Below are 18,767 nucleotides of genomic sequence, written 5' to 3'. Positions count from 1 at the left end.
TCCTCTTGGCTTATGTGTGTGTTTTTATCTTTGTCTAATCCACATTGTATCCATGGGAGCTCTCTTACCTGTGGGACCTTGAAGATGCTGAAGATGGAGGCCATCAGCCGTGAGAGTTTGGAGTTGAGATCACCAATGACAGACAGCAGAGTGTCCTGCAGGTCACATTTGTACCCTGGAACCATTTGGCCTCGTGAGGAGAGCATGGAGAGGCTGTTTAAAGAAATAAATATCTCAGTCTGGAAATGTGCATAGATGTGGAAGCCAAGGGAGATGTTGGGGAGCAGAAGAAAATCCTTATTGACCTCGGAGACAGCAAACATCAATGCAAGGAACTGCTGGTAGTAACTGATGATGAATCTGTAGTGAGTAAAACATTGGCAAACATTACAGGAAAGCTTGTGCATGGCTGTAGAATTTGCTTCACTGTTTGGAGGGACTTTTGAGGGCAGAAATTCCCAAATTTCATTGGGTTTGGGTTTTTTTCAGAGGATTTTCCTTGGCTAAACTTGGATGACTTTGTGAGAAAGGAGACAAGTCTTTCCATAGATATCCTGGACTGTTTTATACTCTTTATTGTCCCTTCCATATTCACTTTGCTGCGGTGGCTGCAATCCTTTCCAACTGCTTCACTTTCAATGTAATTATTTAAAGTCTCTCTTGGAGCAGCTTCTTCAGGTGTGGTAAAGATTGCTGAGCACAGAAAAACAGTGAGGGTCACCTCCAAGATTTACTGAAGGCCACTATTCATCAGCAATGCTGATTCCAACACTGAGAGCGATTTTTGTAACTCCTGAACCCTTGAAGAGTGCTGAGCTTTTATTTGAACTTTCTACCAGAATAATATTATAATTCAACTTCTTTACTAGGCCAGCACAGCTTCCCTCTTCATTTTTGTTGTTTATCATCTTCCTGATGAAGAGATTGAGAATTCCAGCCTCTTTGAAGAGCTTGTTACTTTATGGAGAAAAGAATAAAATGTGAACTACACCAGGACAGTACACATAGTAGAAGTATTTTTGGAAAAAAGTCTCTGAATTTAAAGCAAAGAGAAAAATTATCTGCATGTTTCCCTCCAGCTGAAACTTACCCAATATGGAAATGATGATTCACTTTATTAAAGTCTTGGACAACAGACTCGAAAATGTCTCCCATGGGCAAATTCCCACCAATAATGAGATCACCAGGCCTATAGAAGCTTTCCTCTAACTGGATATAATCCCTGAGCACACAAATGGTTTGCAGCCTCTTTGCTGTAGTTGGAGCCAGGAGCCAGAAGAGCAGCAGAAGCATCAGCAATGACTCCTGCCTGGTCATTCTTCTCACTTTCCCTCCTAGAACAGAAATTGAGGTTCATGCAGAAACTGATCTGAAGGTTGGTCCTGAAATCTCACTGGAAGTTTAGCTGATCAGACACCACCTGTGCCACCTGGATGGCCCCAGGACCACTTTATAGCAACAATGTTTTTTCTTACCTGTGTTTGGGCTTTGACCATAGAAGAAATAAAGACATGCGAGTCTCTTCAATCCCAGGAATGAGTTCTTTGCATGGCAGGTTAAGGTGATATGTTCTTCCCCACATCTGGTGAACTCAGAGATATTTTTTAAAGCAGATTTTATCCTGGAAGATCTTTGTGTGTAGAAATCCACAGGGGATACATGAAGAATGACTGTTTTTTCTGATAATTGCAGGGAAAGCCATTGTCCTTTCCCCTTAGCAACAGCTTCTCTTCATGCAGCAGAATGGAAAACATCTTTGTGTCTCTTGTAATTCACAGAGCAGATGGAGTCATGGAGAAGTTGTGTTGTTGACCTACATGAAAGTGACCCCTGCAGAGAAGATAATAGGAGGGCTACTTGAGAATAGTGGCACAAGGCATAAATGGAATTTGAGGAAGAATCTCAGGATATTAACTGCAACTTTTTGGCAAGATTTGAAAATTTCTGTTGCTGTAGCCTAAGGGTAGGAATTGTCATCCGGTTGTCTCTTTTGGTCTTTTGGGGTGCTGCTCCCCAAATTACTAGGTCTGAAATTCTTTTCTAGAAGTTTCATTCACAGGTGCAGTTGGAATCAATAGTACTGTACCAGCCTTCTTGCTGCACAGCAACTTCTATGTCTGAGCCTCTGGAGGGCATTTCATGGTTGACTGTGGGGTTCCCTAGACTTTTTTTTTTTATTTGATTTATATACCACCCTTCTCCGGAGACTCAGGGTGGCTTAGAATGCATTAAGCAATAGCCTTCATACTTTTGTATATTTATACAAAGTCATCTTATTGCCCCCACAAACTGGATCCTCAAGACTTAAGGTCTTGAGATATGTCAATTTGCCATCTCTAGAGCAATCCTTAGAGGCATCTCACCATGGCCACCATCATTCCTGGCTCAATTCAAAACAGACCACTTCCAATGTGATCTGAGGAGGAGCTATCCTGGTCCCCTTTGTCCTGGCCAGATCATGGCCTGATGACTTTGAGATTCTTTTCTGCTGCCCCTCTCTGCAGGGAGGCTGGATCTCTTTGACCAGTCCACTCTTTGTGTCTGATGGGGTTCCAAAGAGAATTGAGGATTATACCCCAAGCTCTGCTGCGTGATCCTCCTGAGGCCTTGGCCACTGCCTGGAATAGGAAAGCTACTGAGGTCTTGGATGGGATCAATCACATTATTTATTTATTTATTTATTAGTTTGATAGTTATTTATTTATTTATTTATTTAGTTAGTTGGTTAGTTAGTTAGTTAGTTAGTTATAATGCAATTTATATGCCACCCTATTTCCAAGGACTCAGGGCGGCTCACAACGTAAAGATGCACAGTTCCTCATTAAAAGACAATATAAAATTAAAATTCCAATTTAAAACCATTTAAAATTCATTAAAAAACCTCCACATCAGTCCAGGCTGTGGAACAACCAGGTCTTCAAATCGCGGCGGAACGAGCGAAGGTCAGGGGCCATCCGGAGCTCCAAAGGAAGTTGGTTCCAGAGGGTGTGTGCGCCCACAGAGAAAGCTCTCCCCCTGGGGGTCGCCAGCCGACACTGTCTGGCCGACGGCACCCTGAGGAGGCCCTGTCTGTGGGAACGCACTGGGCGATTGGGAATTGTCGCTGGCTGCAGGGGGTCCGACAAATATGAAGGGCTTTGTAGGTAATAACCACAGTCTTCTCTGGAGGCTCAGGGTGGCTTACAATGCTTTAAGCAATAGCCTTCATACTTTTGTATATACCTGCTTAGTAGGTCTTTTTGGGGCCCCCCAAGCGTGTTCTATTTTATACAAAGTCAGCTTATTGCCCCCAAAAACTGGATCCTCATTTTACCTATCTCTGTCCCAACACTTATGAAGAACATCATTTGTTTATGCTTTATACACCAGTGAACATTGTCAATGTGTAGTCTGGGACAATTGCCTACATCCACTTCATCCCAGCCCCCTCACCCCAGCTGACCCATGGCATTCACCCCTCCCTAGCTGCTATGTTTCACGCTCCCTTCTTTGCAAACTGGATACCCCAGGCTGTGGCAGGAGTGATCATGGTTGCCTTTTGACTCCCTTTGAGCTGCCCCACTTTGGTTCAATGCAAAGGGTGAGCACATGGGCCAGACAGCTTCTGTTCCCACCATGCAGCAGCCAATCCAGAGTTTCAGTTTTCTGATCAATTCCATGGCCTGAGGTGTGCAGTTTGCAAAGAGGGGCCCACAAGATGTAGCCTGCTGTCAATGCAGGGCAGGACTGTGCTCTCCGTACAACTATCTGGGAGAAAAAATAATTCAATCTCTCCTGGAGTGACAGAGCCTCTAATTTAGGAAGCATCATCTATGGCTCTCCAGTTGGGACCACCGGTTGCATAATGCCTTTGCTGGCCTTGCTGGTGGACAGAATGTCAGGCCTGTCCCAGCTTAGACATTTAGGAAAGAAAAATCCTTGACTCTCTCTGTAGAGTTGGGTATACTTTTACTAAAAGTCAAGTGGTTACTGCGTAAGCAAAGCCAGATCTGAAGATTTCTGTATAAATCATGTGATTTTCCCTTCTCCCAGGCCCTCCCTCATATATCATCTTGTTAGTTTCCAATGAGGTTAAAATTAGTCTTCTTGGTTTCTAAAGTTTGAGGCCTGTTTGGTGGCTCTTTGCATTCTGTTCCCATGCCTCTGTCCTTGGATCGTTCAGTCATTGTCTCTGGTTGCCTCCTCTGTTTCCTGTCATTCCCCCCTTCCCTATCTCCCTCCTCTCAGCCTTGATGGCAGATCTGACCTAGAGCCTGTTACTGTCTGCAACCCACATGGCCCCGATCCCTCTTTGCTGAGAGTGATTCTCATGTGGGGGGCAATGAAAAAAATGGGGAATGGGCCCCAATTCCAGGAGTCAATAGAGGAAGAGGAGGTTGGTGCAGTGGGAAGGACCTTCTGAGAATGGTTTTATTCTGGGAACAGTTGAGACACACAGGGCTAATTGTCCGATGTTGCAAATCTGCCAGGGCAATTTGTACTACAATGTATCACCCAGGGTGAGGCAGTGGGGGAGGGAGGCTGGGGAGGGGTGGCTAGAGAGAATCAGCCGGGGGGGGGGTGGCTGATGGGGAAGGCTACCAGGGAGAGACTGATGGGGAGGGGTGGCCATGGTTGGTTAGCTGAAATGGGGAGGCTGGGTGAGGTGGCCGGGGCAAGGTGACTTCAGCCAATTGTCCCATTTCCATCAGTGTGTTGGGTTGCAAAGTTACTATTTCATCATTGTTGCTAAACAAGCACAATCTGTCATGTTTATGCAGCTATTACAACTGCTTAAGCCTTCAGGCTTCAAATGCAGGACCAAAAACCAATAATCAAGTCTCAGAGCAGAATTGCTTGTTAAGAGTGTGCCCAGGATACATTTTCTCCAGAGAATAGTGGGAGGAACCCTTGAAGACCAAATATTGCACTCATATTATACATTTGAGAAAGAAGGAGAAAATGATTTATGCATAAGGAATAGATGATGTAAGCATACCTATTCATAATTAACAAACTATCAATTATGTTGCCACTCTTATATTGTTATTATCTTCAACAGAGAAATATTGTCTTAATAAAAAAAGTATGTCAGTTAGGTTGCCATAGAAATTTTGATAAAGCTTATTGAAAATCAGAGAATTTGAGTTTGCTATTTTATGGGACAATTTGCACACATTCCTCCACTCTTTCAATTTCCCACACGAGAGACCATTTTATAGAAAGGGAGATGTTATTAAAAATAACTGAATACTGGTAGAGAACTTTATAAAGCCTCAGACGTCTAAGGAAACAACCATATAGGCCTAAAAACACTGATACCAACTCTTTAAAAGACTATTTTAAAACATAATTAAATTAAAAAGAATGGAATGAGAAAATGTCCTCCTTGAAATAATGAATACATCTTTAATAACTAGGTTTGCATCAACATCAGGCACTGGATAACACGAGGATATTTTGAAGGCATGATAAACAAAAGGCTAGGTGATTGCTGTTGACCACAGGTAAATTCTAACCAGTTGCGGCATTTGATAAGGAATTTTTTAATGGAGAAATTACTCTTTGATGACAGCATATTCTAAACACGCCACTAAGAGAAATATAAATGAGGCAGATCCCGGCATTAGTTAGAAATTTTTGTTTCTTACTATATTTTCTCTACAATTCAAATCGGCCCTCAGCAGAATAATGTAGCATTTGGGGAAAAAGATACAAGCCAAGAGAGCAGCTCCAGAGGCCAAAATGGAGAAGATCTCCACAGCCACCATGGACTTCCCTTTGGTGCTCAGGTAGGTAGGGAGGAAGGAGATCCAAACACTGCAAAAGACCAGCATGCTAAAAGTAATGAACTTGGCTTCATTAAAACTATCAGGCAATTTCCTAGCTAGAAATGCTACTGTGAAACTGACAAGGGCCAAAAAAGCTAGATAGATGAGGACCATGTAAAACATTAAAGCTGAACCTTCCTTACATTCCAAGATGGTCTCTCCAAACAAGGAGTGGAAGTCCAAGTTGAGAAATGGAGGAGAGGTTCCAAGCCAGGTGGCACAAAGTACTGCTTGGACCAGGGGACAAGCTAAGACAATAGAGTTAGTCAGTGGTTTTCCTAAGAGTTTCCTTGACCTGTTCCCTGGCTTGTTGGCCATGAAGGCCAGAACCACCATGACAGTTTTTGCCAACACAGAGGAAACTGCCAGGGAAAAGAGAATGGCAAAGGCAGATTGTCGTATTAGACAGGTGACCTTCCCTGGTTGACCAATGAAGAGGAAGGAGCAGAGAAAGCAGAGCAGGAGGGAGACCAGGAGGATGTAGGTGAGTTCTCTGTTGTTGGCCTTAACAATCGGTGTGTCATGATGTTTATAGAAAATCACCAGGACTGCAGATGTGGTCACAGAGAGAAAAAGAGTGAGAGAAACTAAAGTGTATCCCAGGGTGTCTTGATAGGCAAGGAAGTGGATCTTCTTGGCAATGCATTGGTCCTTGTCCTTGTTGGGATATTGGTCTTCTGGGCAGGGGTCACATTGAGCTGCATCTGAAATCAAGAATCTTTGTTTAAGAATTCATTCATTCAAGGAAATCATGCTGCACTTATAATGATTCTAGGATAGATTAGCCAGTGACGAGGATTAGTTCAGTTCCAGCTATCCATTCACTATTTAATTCCACGAGTAATGTGGCTTTCAGTTTGAGATTGCTGCCTTTTTTCTCCCTTACTTTATAATGGAACCCAAAGAAGATCGATAGACCTGTTATCCAGGAATGTTGCTATTTGTTTATCTGTACATGATCCCTGCCTTAACCTCTCTGCTTTGTGCTTCAAATCTGTTCATTCAGACTTATTTGATCACTCCTACTCTATCAAAGAGGCACAGATGGATGAATCTCCTCTTCCTCTGGCAGGTCTATTTCCTCGGAGGTTGATAGTATTGATCGATGAAGCATGCACTAAGTAATAAGAATTAAAGCTTGGACTGAAAACCCCACTTCCTCAGGAAAAGATTAGAATTTGGGTTTCACAATCAGATATTACAGGAGGAGTTGAAATGCAAGTTGGAGATTCATAAATTCTGCCCTAAAACTATCCTGCATGGAACTGCTGAGGATTAGGAAAGGTGACTTCTGTGGCCAGGGCAATTTAGATCCATCAACTGAAAAGTTCTGCTGAAAACAGAACTCAATCAAATCAAAAATGATCACAATAAAGAAAATAGATTTAATGAATGTCTTCTTTGATCCTGGAAGATCTATTTTTGAAGTCTGCTCTACCTGTCTGATTTGAAAATATCCCTTCTGGACAAGGGTCACACTGGTAACAGCAAACTGGCTTGCCCTCTGGAACTCTTCTCCTCTCTCCTGCATGGCACCTCTTTGTGCCACATCTGGCAAAGGGGATGGTCTGAAAGAGAAATATTTGAAATTACTTAAGCAATGAACTTGCTGCATTCATTCTTTCCCTCATTCCTATTTCCCTTTTTTATTCCTACTTCTATTTTCAGATTCTCTTCTTAAGAAATAGATTGCCACCATCTATCAAAAACCAGGAACAGCTGCTGGGGGATTCAGACCATTGGCACTCCCAACCTACCATCAGATGTTGGAGATTGGAACTCGGATCTCAGCCTGTAGAGGAAGGCTTGTGACTGAACTACAGCATTTCTTAAAAAAAGAACCACGAGGATACACTGAGCATCAATGGTCCATGGAAATCACTGTTACTTGCTGTAATTGCATCCTGCATTTCAAGCAGACATTGTTCCCAAGGCTAACCCTTTGTGGAATGACACAAATCAGGCATCAAACGTGTTACATGCAAAGCTGATTTTACACCAAATGACTGCCAAGATTTCTGACTCAATTGATTATTTTTCCAGTTAGAAAGATGTTGTACATCTCAAGAAGAGAATGAATCTTTCCTTGAATTTACAACATTTCCTTTTAGCTCACCTTTGTGGCCCAGACGATTCCATCAGATTTAATGGTGAAATCTTGTCCTGGGAGAGCCTCAGGATTTACTTGCCCAACCTTCTTGGGGAGAAAAGATTGATTGGGGAGGAAAACCCAGTTGAGAAGATCATAACGAGCAGATCCCAGTCCATCTTCTGAGAAGGAGACTTCATCTCCAGCACTGTTGTTGAACTGCACATTCCTCAAATAGGGAAGAATCTGAAAGAAAGGAGACCTTCAGAAATAGGAGTATTTGGGCTAGAGCTATGGTTATGGCTTCTATCAGAACATGGTGACCATCTTGAGAAGATGAGTTCATGTCTGAAAAGCTAGAGGAGTTCCCATGGTGGAGAACTGAGGAATCTGCAGTAACACCAAATATTTAACTCTGAAACTACAAATGGTTTTCCTTTGGTCCTTTGTATCATGGTTTCTTCAAATCAAGCTTTATCAGAATAAGTACAGTGAAAGATTTTAGTGCCACATTTCAAAATTAATCATATTTTTAAAATTAATTAATTAATTAATTAATTAAATTTATTTATTTGTCAATCATATATAAGATAACAGGTAAAAGTATAAACCTAATTTGGATACATGAAAAGATTAAATAAAAAGGAATATTAGGACAGGGACATTAGGCTTGTTGGTATGCTTATGCATGCCACTTACAGACGTCTTGGGAATGAGGTGAGGTCAACAGTAGAAAATCTAAGGTTAAAGTTTTGGGATTTTGGGGAAGTAACCACAGAGTCAGGTATTGCATTCCAGGCATTGAGCACTCTGTTGGTGAAGTCGTATTTTCTGCAATCGAGTTTGGAGCGGTTTACCTTGAGTTTGTATCTATTTTTTTTTTATTGAAAAAGTTTTAAAACAAACACAATTTCCCCACAACCCCCCTCCCAACCCCCCCTTCCCCTCCCCGACTTCCCAGAGCAGAACACAAGGTATTTCTATTGACCTTTAACAATAAACTGAATTGCATAACCAATCATTAAACTAACACCCCCTAAAAAAAAAATTCTTAACCCCCCATATATAAAATCCTATTTCTTAAACATAATACTTCTAATATCACTTATATAGCGCTTATACAAATAAAAGAGATCATTCATAAGCTATTTGATATTTTTTGGTCTGATACTTATTTTGTATATAATCAATCCATCTTCTCCAGTCCTGTATATACCTTTCTTGTGTGTGATCCTTCAGATATGCTGAAATTTTAGCCATTTCAGCTAAATTAGTTACTTTCAATATCCAATCATCAATAGTAGGCAAAAAGTCCTTCTTCCAGTGTTGTGCTACCAACAATCTTGCTGCTGTTATCAAGTTCAAAATCAATTTAGTCTCTGCAACTGTACAGTCCATAGTTATACCCAGTAAGAACAACTGTGGAGTAAATTTCAGTCTCTTTTTAAGAATATTCTGCGTCACCCACCAAATCTTTATCCAAAATGCTTTGATTTTTCTACAAGTCCACCATATATGATAATAAGTTGCATCATCACAGTCACATCTCCAACATTTAGCTTGCACATTAGAATACATACATGATAATTTTTTAGGATCTAAGTGCCATCTATAAAACATTTTATAAAAATTTTCTCTTAAATTTTGTGCTTGTGTAAATTTCACATTTCTAATCCAAATCTTTTCCCAAGTCTCCATCATTACTGGCTCTTGAAAATTTTGTGCCCATTTAATCATACAGTCTTTAACCAATTCCGTCTCAGAATCTATTTCCAATAGAACATTATACAACCTTTTAATATGCATTTGTTTTTGATCTCTAATTTGTTTTACCAAATTCTCCTCATTTTGCACAAAGCCAGTTTTTTGATCTTCCTTCCATCTAGCTTGAAGTTGACCGTACTGAAACCATGTATAAATTATACCTTCTTCTCTCAGTATATCTAAAGATTTCAAATACATTACCCCCCTTTCCATAATAAGAAGCTCTTTATAGGTAATCACCTCCTGTTTTTGTTCTATACTTATATTTTCTATTGCATATCTAGGATTTGCCCATACAGGTATCTTATAATTTAACTTATATTGATATTTTTTCCAAACCCTCAACAAAGCATTTCTTAATATATGAGCCTTAAATACGTTATCCACTTTTTTGTCATATAACAAATAAGCATGCCATCCATATAACAAATCATAACCTTCTAAATTCAAAATTCTCCCCTCAGTTAAATTAAACCAATCACTAATTTGTGATAAAACCGCTGCTTCATAATATAATCTTAAATTAGGCATTTTGAGACCCCCTCTTTCACGTGTATCTTGTATAATTTTCATTTTTATTCTGGGTTTTTTCCCAGCCCAAGTAAAAGTATTAACACCTTTCTGCCATTCTCTTAGATTTTCATCTTTCTTAAGCACAGGTATCATTTGGAACAAAAATAAAAATCTAGGTAAGACATTCATTTTAATTGCTGCAATTCTTCCCAATAAAGACAACTGTAATTTTTTCCAATTTTCCATATCCTTCTGTACCTTCTGCCAAAGAACCTCATAATTGTTTTTGTATAATTTTGTATTTGAAGCTGCTATGTATACCCCTAGATATTTAACCTTTTTAACTATTTCAAAATCTGTTAATCTTGCTAGTTTATCTCTTTCAAGTATAGTCATATTTTTAACTATCATCTTTGTCTTATGTGAGTTAACTTTAAATCCTGATACTTCCCCGTATTGATCAATTATATCCAATATATATGGAGCCGACTCTATAGGTTGGGATAAGGTAATAACCAAGTCATCTGCAAATGCTCTTAATCTATAATCTTGTTGTCTAATTACAATACCCTTCAATTTTTCTGAATCACGTATCTTATTCAATAGTACCTCCAAAGTCAAAATAAATAGTAGTGGGGACAGAGGACACCCCTGCCTTGTTCCTTTCTCAATTTTAAAAGCCTCTGTTAAACCTCCATTAACTATAATTTGTGCTGTTTGCTGCTGATATATCGCTCTAATTGATTGTGTGAAATATTCCCCAAAGTGCATTTTCTCTATTATTTTAAACAAAAACTGCCAGTTCAAACGATCAAATGCCTTCTCTGCATCCAAAAATATAAACGCTGCAGGGACTTGATTATTTTTTTCCAAATATTCCAGTAAATTTACAATTTGTCTAACATTATATCTCATTTGTCTCCCTTTTATAAACCCTGATTGATCATTGTGAATTATTTGTTGCATAACTGGCATTAATCTATTAGCTAATATTTTAGCAAAAATCTTATAATCAGTATTCAGAAGTGAAATTGGCCTGAAATTCTCAGGTTTAATGGAATTTTGGTCCTCCTTTGGAATTAGTGAGACAAAGGCTGTTTTCCAAGAAGGTGGTACTCCTCCTCCTACTTGTATTTTATTAAATAAAATTTTGAGTGGTTCTAACATTTCAGATTGTAAATGTTTATAATAGACAGCTGTTAGTCCATCTGTTCCTGGAGCCTTACCTATTTTTAATTGTTTAATTGCCCCAACAATTTCCTCGGAAGTTATTGGCTGATTCAATCTCTCTCTCTGTTCCAGCGTTAATTCAGGAATCTCCATCTTTAAATATCTATCAATATCAACATCTTGAATTACATCTTTAGCATATAACTTTGTATAGAACTCCAAAAAAGCCTTTTTTATTAAATTCTGTTGATAAATCTCTTTACCTCTAAATTCTATCTTGTCTATAACATGTGATTTTTGTTTTTTCCTCATCGTGTAAGCCAACCATCTCCCAGGTTTATTAGCATTACAAAATGTATTATGTCTGGCATATTGTATGCTGGTTGCTACTTGCGCAGCCATTAACATATTAAATTGCTCTCTTAAAATATTAATCATATCTTTTGCCTTTTTATCTCCCGGGTTAATTATAAGCAATTGTTCTTTCTTTTTAATTTCCTCCTCTATCTCTTTCCGTCTGTTTTGTTGTTTTAGTCTATATTTATTATTCAAGAAAATTAATGTTCCTCTCATATATGCCTTACTTGCATCCCATACCATCTCCATCGAGGTTCCTTTATTCATATTGTTAACAAAAAATTCTTTCATTTGTTTTTTTAAGCTCACACAAGTTATCTTCATATCTAAATAAATTCTCATTTAACCTCCAAGACCTCCTTTCCCCTCTTTCCTGCTCTAGTTCCACCCAAACCGGGCTGTGATCAGTTAAAGTTCTTAGACATATCTTCGTATTCTTCACCCTAGAAAAAAGATCATTTGTAGTTAATATAAAATCAATCCTAGAAAAAGATTGATGCCTATCTGAAAAAAAAGTAAAATCACTCTCTCTCCAAATGTCTCTGAGCTCCATATCCTCCAAAATATCAAAAAAAGATTTAGGCAACTTAGCACGCATGGATATCTTGGAAAGACTTTTTTTAATCTTTCTGAGTATTTATTACCCCATTCCAATCACCCATTAGAAGTAAAGATCTATAATCCCATTGTAATATTTTAGTATGTAAAAGTTTATAAAATTTATCTTGTTGTTGATTAGGTGCGTATACTCCAATTACAAGCAGCTTCCCATTCTGTGTTGTTAATTCGATTGCAATATATCTACCTTGAGTGTCAGCCTCAATTAAATTGGCCACTAAGCCTCTTTTAACGTATATAACTAGGCCATTTTTCTTTTCTGGTGCTGATGCCACAAAATGTGTACCTAATTTCGAATTTATCAAATACTTTTGATCTGAGGATTTAATATGCGTTTCTTGCAAACAAATGACATCGTTCTGAAATTGCTTCAAATAGTGAAATATTTTCTTTCTTTTTTGTGGAGAATTTAAACCGTTGACATTCCAAGATAAAAATTTATTTGCCATCTCTGGGCGCTCCAAGCTTTGAGAGCATCAGGAGAACCTCCTCCGCCATTTTAGACTTTGGCCTAGCTCCTCCCACTGCTTGTGTTTTTTGGACTTGTTGGGTTGAATCTTGAGGCTGTTGTGCCAGATGTTGTTTGTAAGTAGCTCTTGTCAATCGTTGATCTTTTGGCAGCTGTATCATCGTTAATGACTCAAGGGTTGGTGGTGGACCCCCACTCAACAGTAAATCTTCTTCCAAATTGGCTCCTCCAGCTAGTGCTTGAGCGTAAGTTTGTGGTTGCCCTCCATCTTTCTCTTGTTGTGTCATTTCCAATTGCTTTCTAGCACCCCCTGGTGAGGGTGGCCTTCCAGCCTTTAAAACATTGACATAAAAATCTTTTGCCTTTCCAACTGTGTTTAAGCGATGTCTTTGCCCAGCGTATGTCACTATTATCCCAAATGGGACATCCCATCTATACTGGAGCTGCTGGTTTCTTAGTTCATTCACCAAAAAACCAAACTGCTTTCTGTCTCTTAACATTTTAGGAGGAAGCTCTTTCAGAACCACCAGGCATTCCAGGCATTGAGCACTCTGTTGCTGAAGTCGTATTTTCTGCAATTGAGTTTGGAGTGGTTTACCTTGAGTTTGTATCTATTGTGTGCTCGTGTATTATTGTGGTTGAAGCTGAAGTAGTCATTGACAGGTAGGACATTGTAGCAGATAATTTTGTATACTACACTTAGGTCAGACTGAAGGCGGCGTAGTTCTAAATTGTCTAATCCCAAGATTTCGAGCCTGGTAGCATAAGGTATTCTGTTGTGAGCAGAGGAGTGGAGTACTCTTCTCAGGAAATATCTCTGCACTCGCTCAATTGTATTAATGTCTGAAATAAAGTGCGGAGTCCAGGCAGATGAGCTGTATTAAAGAATTGGTCTAGCAAAGGTTTTGTATACCCTAGATTGCAGTATAACATTACCAGAAATGAAGCTTTGCAAGATTAGATTAACAACTCTTAATGCCTTTTTGGCAATGTTGTTACAGTGAGCTCTGGTGCTTAGATCATTTGAGATGAGTACTCCAAGGTCCTTGACAGAGTGAGGGTTGTCTACGAGGTCGTATATGGTTTTCCTCCTGTAATACTTGATTACATGTAGTTTTAAATATGTACTTTGTCCTGGGGTCTTGTAACCAATAAATTCACTTTAGCAACAATGAAATAATTTGTATGAGAACAGAGTACAATTCCTCTGATTTTCTCTGTCTGAGAATTGAACAGAGCAAGAACAATGTCTGATGAAATGGACATCAAGGAAAAGGAAGGGCTTGCCCTGTTTTTTCTCTTCGCTGTCCAGAGAAGTTCAATGTCTATCCATTAATGCAGAAAAGTCTGATGTGTTTGAGACAAACAGCTCATTAAGACTATTTTGAGTCCTGCTTTATGTGCTCAGGTGAACCAAGATTTGCTGCATTCACACTACAACCTGAGCAGTACGATAAATGTAAAACTGGACAAATTGGGTGGGGTCAAACAGGATGTTAACTGATAGAAACATAAACCAAGGTTAAAAGGAATTGAATGTCTTTTTACAAGTTGGATTTGGGTTCCATGCTGAGGGAAACGGAGTTTGTTATGCAACTGTCTCAAGTAAGATTTCTACTGACTTCTGGAAGCTTCTTTCTCAAACACAGCCAGATTGTTCTTTTGCTCTCAGCTGACATCTACTCCCTGTCATGGTTACCTCCTGAAACTCTGGCAAACATTGAAGCCTTTCAGGACTTTATGAAGGTCTTTCTTCTATGGAACTTATGGACAGCTTATTTGGTTTATATTTCTTCTCCCCCCACCCCCAAACTCTTCCAACAAAACATTATTCTTATTTCATCTCTTTCTAATAATTGCTTTTAATATGTTTTCCTTTCTAAGGAAGCCACAGAAATTACCTGCCATGATTGGACAATTGAGATCCTCTTTCCAAGCTTCATCATGGTCAGTTGGGCTCTGGATGCAAACATTGCATGTAAAGCATGTGCCACAGCAAAAATGGCATTGTAGATATTGTAACTTTCACCTGTCATGCTGGTTTCAAAAGTGTAATTTGGCAGATTCTGCAGATTCTCCTTTCCTGTACATTGTTTTTTCCCCTTTGGAAGGATCTTGCCTGGTTGGTGAATCTTGCAGCCAAAGACTATTTCCCACCATGGAGGGAGAAATACATCCCCTTGTGGGCTCAAGGGGTCTAAAGACAGGAGGAAATGATTGAATTCTGAGACATCCCCAGTGTGGTCCCTGAAATGCAAGACTCCATGGAAAGACTTTAGAAACAGCAAGGTCTCTTCAGATTCCTCCACACTCAGTTTCCAATGGGAGGTTAAGATCCAAACATTTTGAAATGTTGTCTTGCTCAATTTTTCCTGGACAGACAAAAGTGCCTGTACACCGGTACTGCAATCAAAGTCTCCAAACAGAATAATCACTTCAGTTTTTGACCAAGTCTGTAAATTGAGAAGTAATTTTTTCATTATAATCCGAATACTATCTAATTTCAACCTTTCAGTGAAGGCCAGGCAGATCTCCTTCTCCTGGAGCATTGGCGTCAGAGTTGAGATGAAACGTTCTCCTCTGTCATCTTCAGGGGCCATAAGACCAACCCAGTTCCACTGGAAATACAGGAACAGCTGCACTAAACCCACATACTGAGGAGATTCCTTGGGATTAATCCGGATGAAGGAAGGATACAGTCTTCTCTCCCCCTGAGAAAACTCAAAGCCAACACCGAGCTGGAGAAAAAGATTATTTTTTCAAAAACAAAGTTAGATATTTGACTTTAGGGGTCATCATTGTGTGGTTTGTGGCCCCAGCAGTCAGGTTGACTCATTTTGAGTGGCAAGATTAATCTCCTCCCCTTTTTAGGAAGATCTCCCAGCAACACTTTTTGATGTCACGTGTTCGTTATATGCCCCCTCCCAGAAAAATCTCCCTCTGTTGCTTCTGAGTATGCTTCTGGTGTTTGTGTCGAGCCCAGCCATGGCTTGCCACAAGAACGTTCACACACACAATGCTCCTGCAATGATTCCAGGAGGGGATGTGCACCGGGTGGCTAGGTTTCGGTTGTGGTGGAGGCACTAATGGACTACTGGTGATGGTTGAACAGGTGCGAGAGGAGGGGATATGTGGCCGACGAATCAACATCATTGTAGCTTTGGGAGTGTCATGATCCCATATCCTGGTTAGAGTGAGAAGGAAGTGGCTGCCAAACAGCTGAGACGCATTACAAGGGTGGGGTGTGGGCGGTGCAGCTTGTTTAAATTGTGCTGAGGTGATTGCTCTCAGTGCCGACATTGTATGGAGCATACTCATGAACCTGCTTTGATTGTTTCGGTGTTCACATAGATGTGGATTGGAAAGTTGAGAGTTTGTCTACTCCATACTCTATCCAAGAGAGCTCGCTTACCTGTGGAACCTTAAAGATGCTGAAGATGGAGGCCATCTGCCTTGAGGATTTGGCACTGAGACCACCAATGACGGAGAACAGAGTGTCCTGCAGGTCACATTTGTACCCTGGAACCACTTGGCCTCGTGAGGAGAGCATGGAGAGGCTGTTTAAGGAAATAGATCTCTCCCTCTGGAAATCGCCATAGATGTGGAAGCCAAGGGTGATGTTGGGGAGCAGAAGAAAATCCTTATTTACCTGGGAGACAGCAAACATCAATGCAAGGAACTGCTGGTAGTTACCGAGGATGAGTCTGTAGTGAGAAAAACATTGGAGAACGTTACAGGAAAGCTTGTGCATGGCTGTAGAATTTGCTTCACTGTTTGGGGGAAAATTTGGGAGCAGAAACTCCCAAATTTTACTGGGTTTGGGTTTTTTTCAAAGGTTTTCCCTTGGCTAAACTTGGATGACTTTGGGAGAAATGAGACAAGCCTTTCCATCAATATCATGGACTATTTTATACTCTCTATCATCCCTTGCATGTTCACTTTGCTTCAGTAGCTGAAGTCCTTTACAACTGCTCCCATTTCAATGTAATTCTTTCAGGTCTCTCTTGGAGCAGCTTCTTCAGGTAGGGTAAAGATTGCTGAGCACAGGAGTACAGTGTGGGTCACCTCATAGGTTTACTGAAGGCCATTATTCATGAGTAATGCTGACTCCAACACTGAGAGGGACTTTTGTATCCTGGACACATGAAGAGTGCTGAGCTTTTATTTGAATTTTCTACCAGAAGTTACTGGTCAGATTAATATTATAATTCAACTTCTTCACTAGGCCAGCACAGCTTCCCTCTTCATTTTTGTTCTTTATATTTCAACAGCTTGCTATTTTATTGAGAAAAGCATAAAATGTGCACTGCACCAGGACAGGACAGACTCTAGAAGTATTTCTGAAAAAACTCCCTGAATTTAAAGCAAAGAAAACAATTATCTGCATATTTCCCCTTCAGTTGAAACTTACCCACTTTTAATAGGAAAATTCATTGTATCAAAGGCTGGGACAATAGACATTACAATGGTTTCCAAGGGCAAATTCCCACCAATAATGAGATCACCACGTCTATAGTAACTTTCCTTTAAGTCGATATAACCCCTGAACACACAGATGGTTTTCAGACTCTTTTCTGTAGTTGGAGCCAGGAGCCAGAAAAGCATCAGCAACAGCAGTAGCATGACTGTCAGTCTCGTCTCCTTCCCTCCTCGAACAGAAATCAAGGTTTATGCAGAAACTGATTTAAAGGTTGCTCCTGAAATCTCACTGGAGCTTTAGCAGATCAGACACCACCTGTGCCTCCTGGATGTCCCCAGGACAAATTTATATCAACCATGCTTCCTCTTATCTGTGTTTGGGCTGTGACCAAAGAGGAAACAAAGGCATGTGAGTCTCTTCCAACCCAGGAGTGAGCTCTTTGCAAGGCAGGCTAACGTGACACGTTCTGCCCCCCAGCTGGTGAATTCAGAGATATTTTTTAAAGCAGGTTTTATCCTTTGTGCCTAGAAATCCACAGGGGATACATGAAGAATGTATCTGTTCTTCTGATAATTGCAGGGAAGAGCCATTGTCGTATCCCCTTAGCAACAGCTTCTCTTCATGCAGCAGAATGGAAAACATGTTTGTGTCTCTTCTTGTAATTCACAGAGCAGATGGAGTCATTGGGAAGCTGTCTAGTTGACCTATGTGAAAGTGACCCCTGCACACAAGATGGATTTTGGCTTATGCTCTAGTTGGGTCAGATAATATGAAGGCTACTTGGGAATAGTGGCACAAGGCAGTAATGTAATTTGAGGAAGAATCTCAGGATATTAACTTTTTGCCAATTTTATGGCAAGATTTGCAAATTTCTGTTGCTGTAGCAATTGTCATCCAGGTGTCTCTTTTGGTCTTTTGGGGTGCTGCTCTGCAAGTTGCCATGTCTGAAATTCTTTTCTTGAAGATTCATTCACAGGACCAGTTGGGATCGTTGCCACTGTACCAATCTTCCTGCTGCACAGCAACCTCCGTGTCTGAGCCTCTGGAGAACATTTCACAGTTGACTGTGGGGTTCCCCAGACTGATGGTCTTGAGAGATGTCAATTTGCTATCCCTGGGGCTGGCCTTACAGGCATCTCACCATGGCCACCATCATTCCTGGCTCAAGTCAAAACAATGATGACACACCCAACATAGTTTTCTTGACAGACTACTAGAACGTGATCTGAGGAGGAGCTATCCTTGTCCTCTTTGTCCTGGCCAGATCATGGCCTGATGACTGTGAGATTCTTTTATGCTGCCCTTCTCTGCAGGGAGACAAGATCCGAGGAACTGAGGATTATACCTGAGGCTCTGATGCATGGTTCTGCTGAGGCCTTGGTTACTGCCTGAAATAGGAAAGATATTGTGGCCTTGGATAGGATCACTTGCATGCAACCTCTCCTGATCCATTGCTTCTAACATGTCCCATGATTCAATAGATGGATCAAAAAGGATCAAGAGGCATCTAGAGCTCTGCTGAAGGAATGAGGGATGAATCTGACTCAACATGAGCTA

The 18,767-nt window shown here is 40.3% G+C and overlaps 1 protein-coding gene across 1 annotated transcript; it reads right to left on the bottom strand.

Annotated features, from left to right (window-relative positions):
- Positions 1–5,512: 5,512 nt before the first annotated feature.
- On the bottom strand, positions 5,513–18,674 carry LOC148116314 (vomeronasal type-2 receptor 26-like). The gene is made up of 4 exons (XM_087872934.1): positions 18,556–18,674; positions 16,440–16,494; positions 16,203–16,373; positions 5,513–6,539 (listed from the first exon to the last, which is right to left on the bottom strand). The coding sequence occupies exons 1-4, from the start codon at positions 18,672–18,674 to the stop codon at positions 5,610–5,612; spliced, it is 1,275 nt and encodes a 424-aa protein (XP_087729060.1). The 3' UTR covers positions 5,513–5,609.
- Positions 18,675–18,767: the final 93 nt, after the last annotated feature.

This window comes from Pantherophis guttatus, chromosome 1, assembly GCF_059756535.1.
Source record: "Pantherophis guttatus breed Tessera chromosome 1, ASM5975653v1, whole genome shotgun sequence".
NCBI lineage: Eukaryota > Metazoa > Chordata > Lepidosauria > Squamata > Colubridae > Pantherophis > Pantherophis guttatus.
This window is presented reverse-complemented; position numbering and strand designations above follow the sequence as displayed.

Coding starts and splice junctions, on each gene's coding strand:
- LOC148116314 (XM_087872934.1), bottom strand. CDS start 18,674: ATGTTAGAAGCAATGGATCAGGAGAGGTTGCATGCAAGTGATCCTATC. Junction 16,374..16,439: donor TGATGTTTGCTGTCTCCCAG/GTAAATAAGGAT, acceptor GGCGATTTCCAG/AGGGAGAGATCTATTTCCTT. Junction 6,540..16,202: donor GCATCTTTAAGGTTCCACAG/GTAAGCGAGCTC, acceptor AATGAATGAATT/CTTAAACAAAGATTCTTGAT.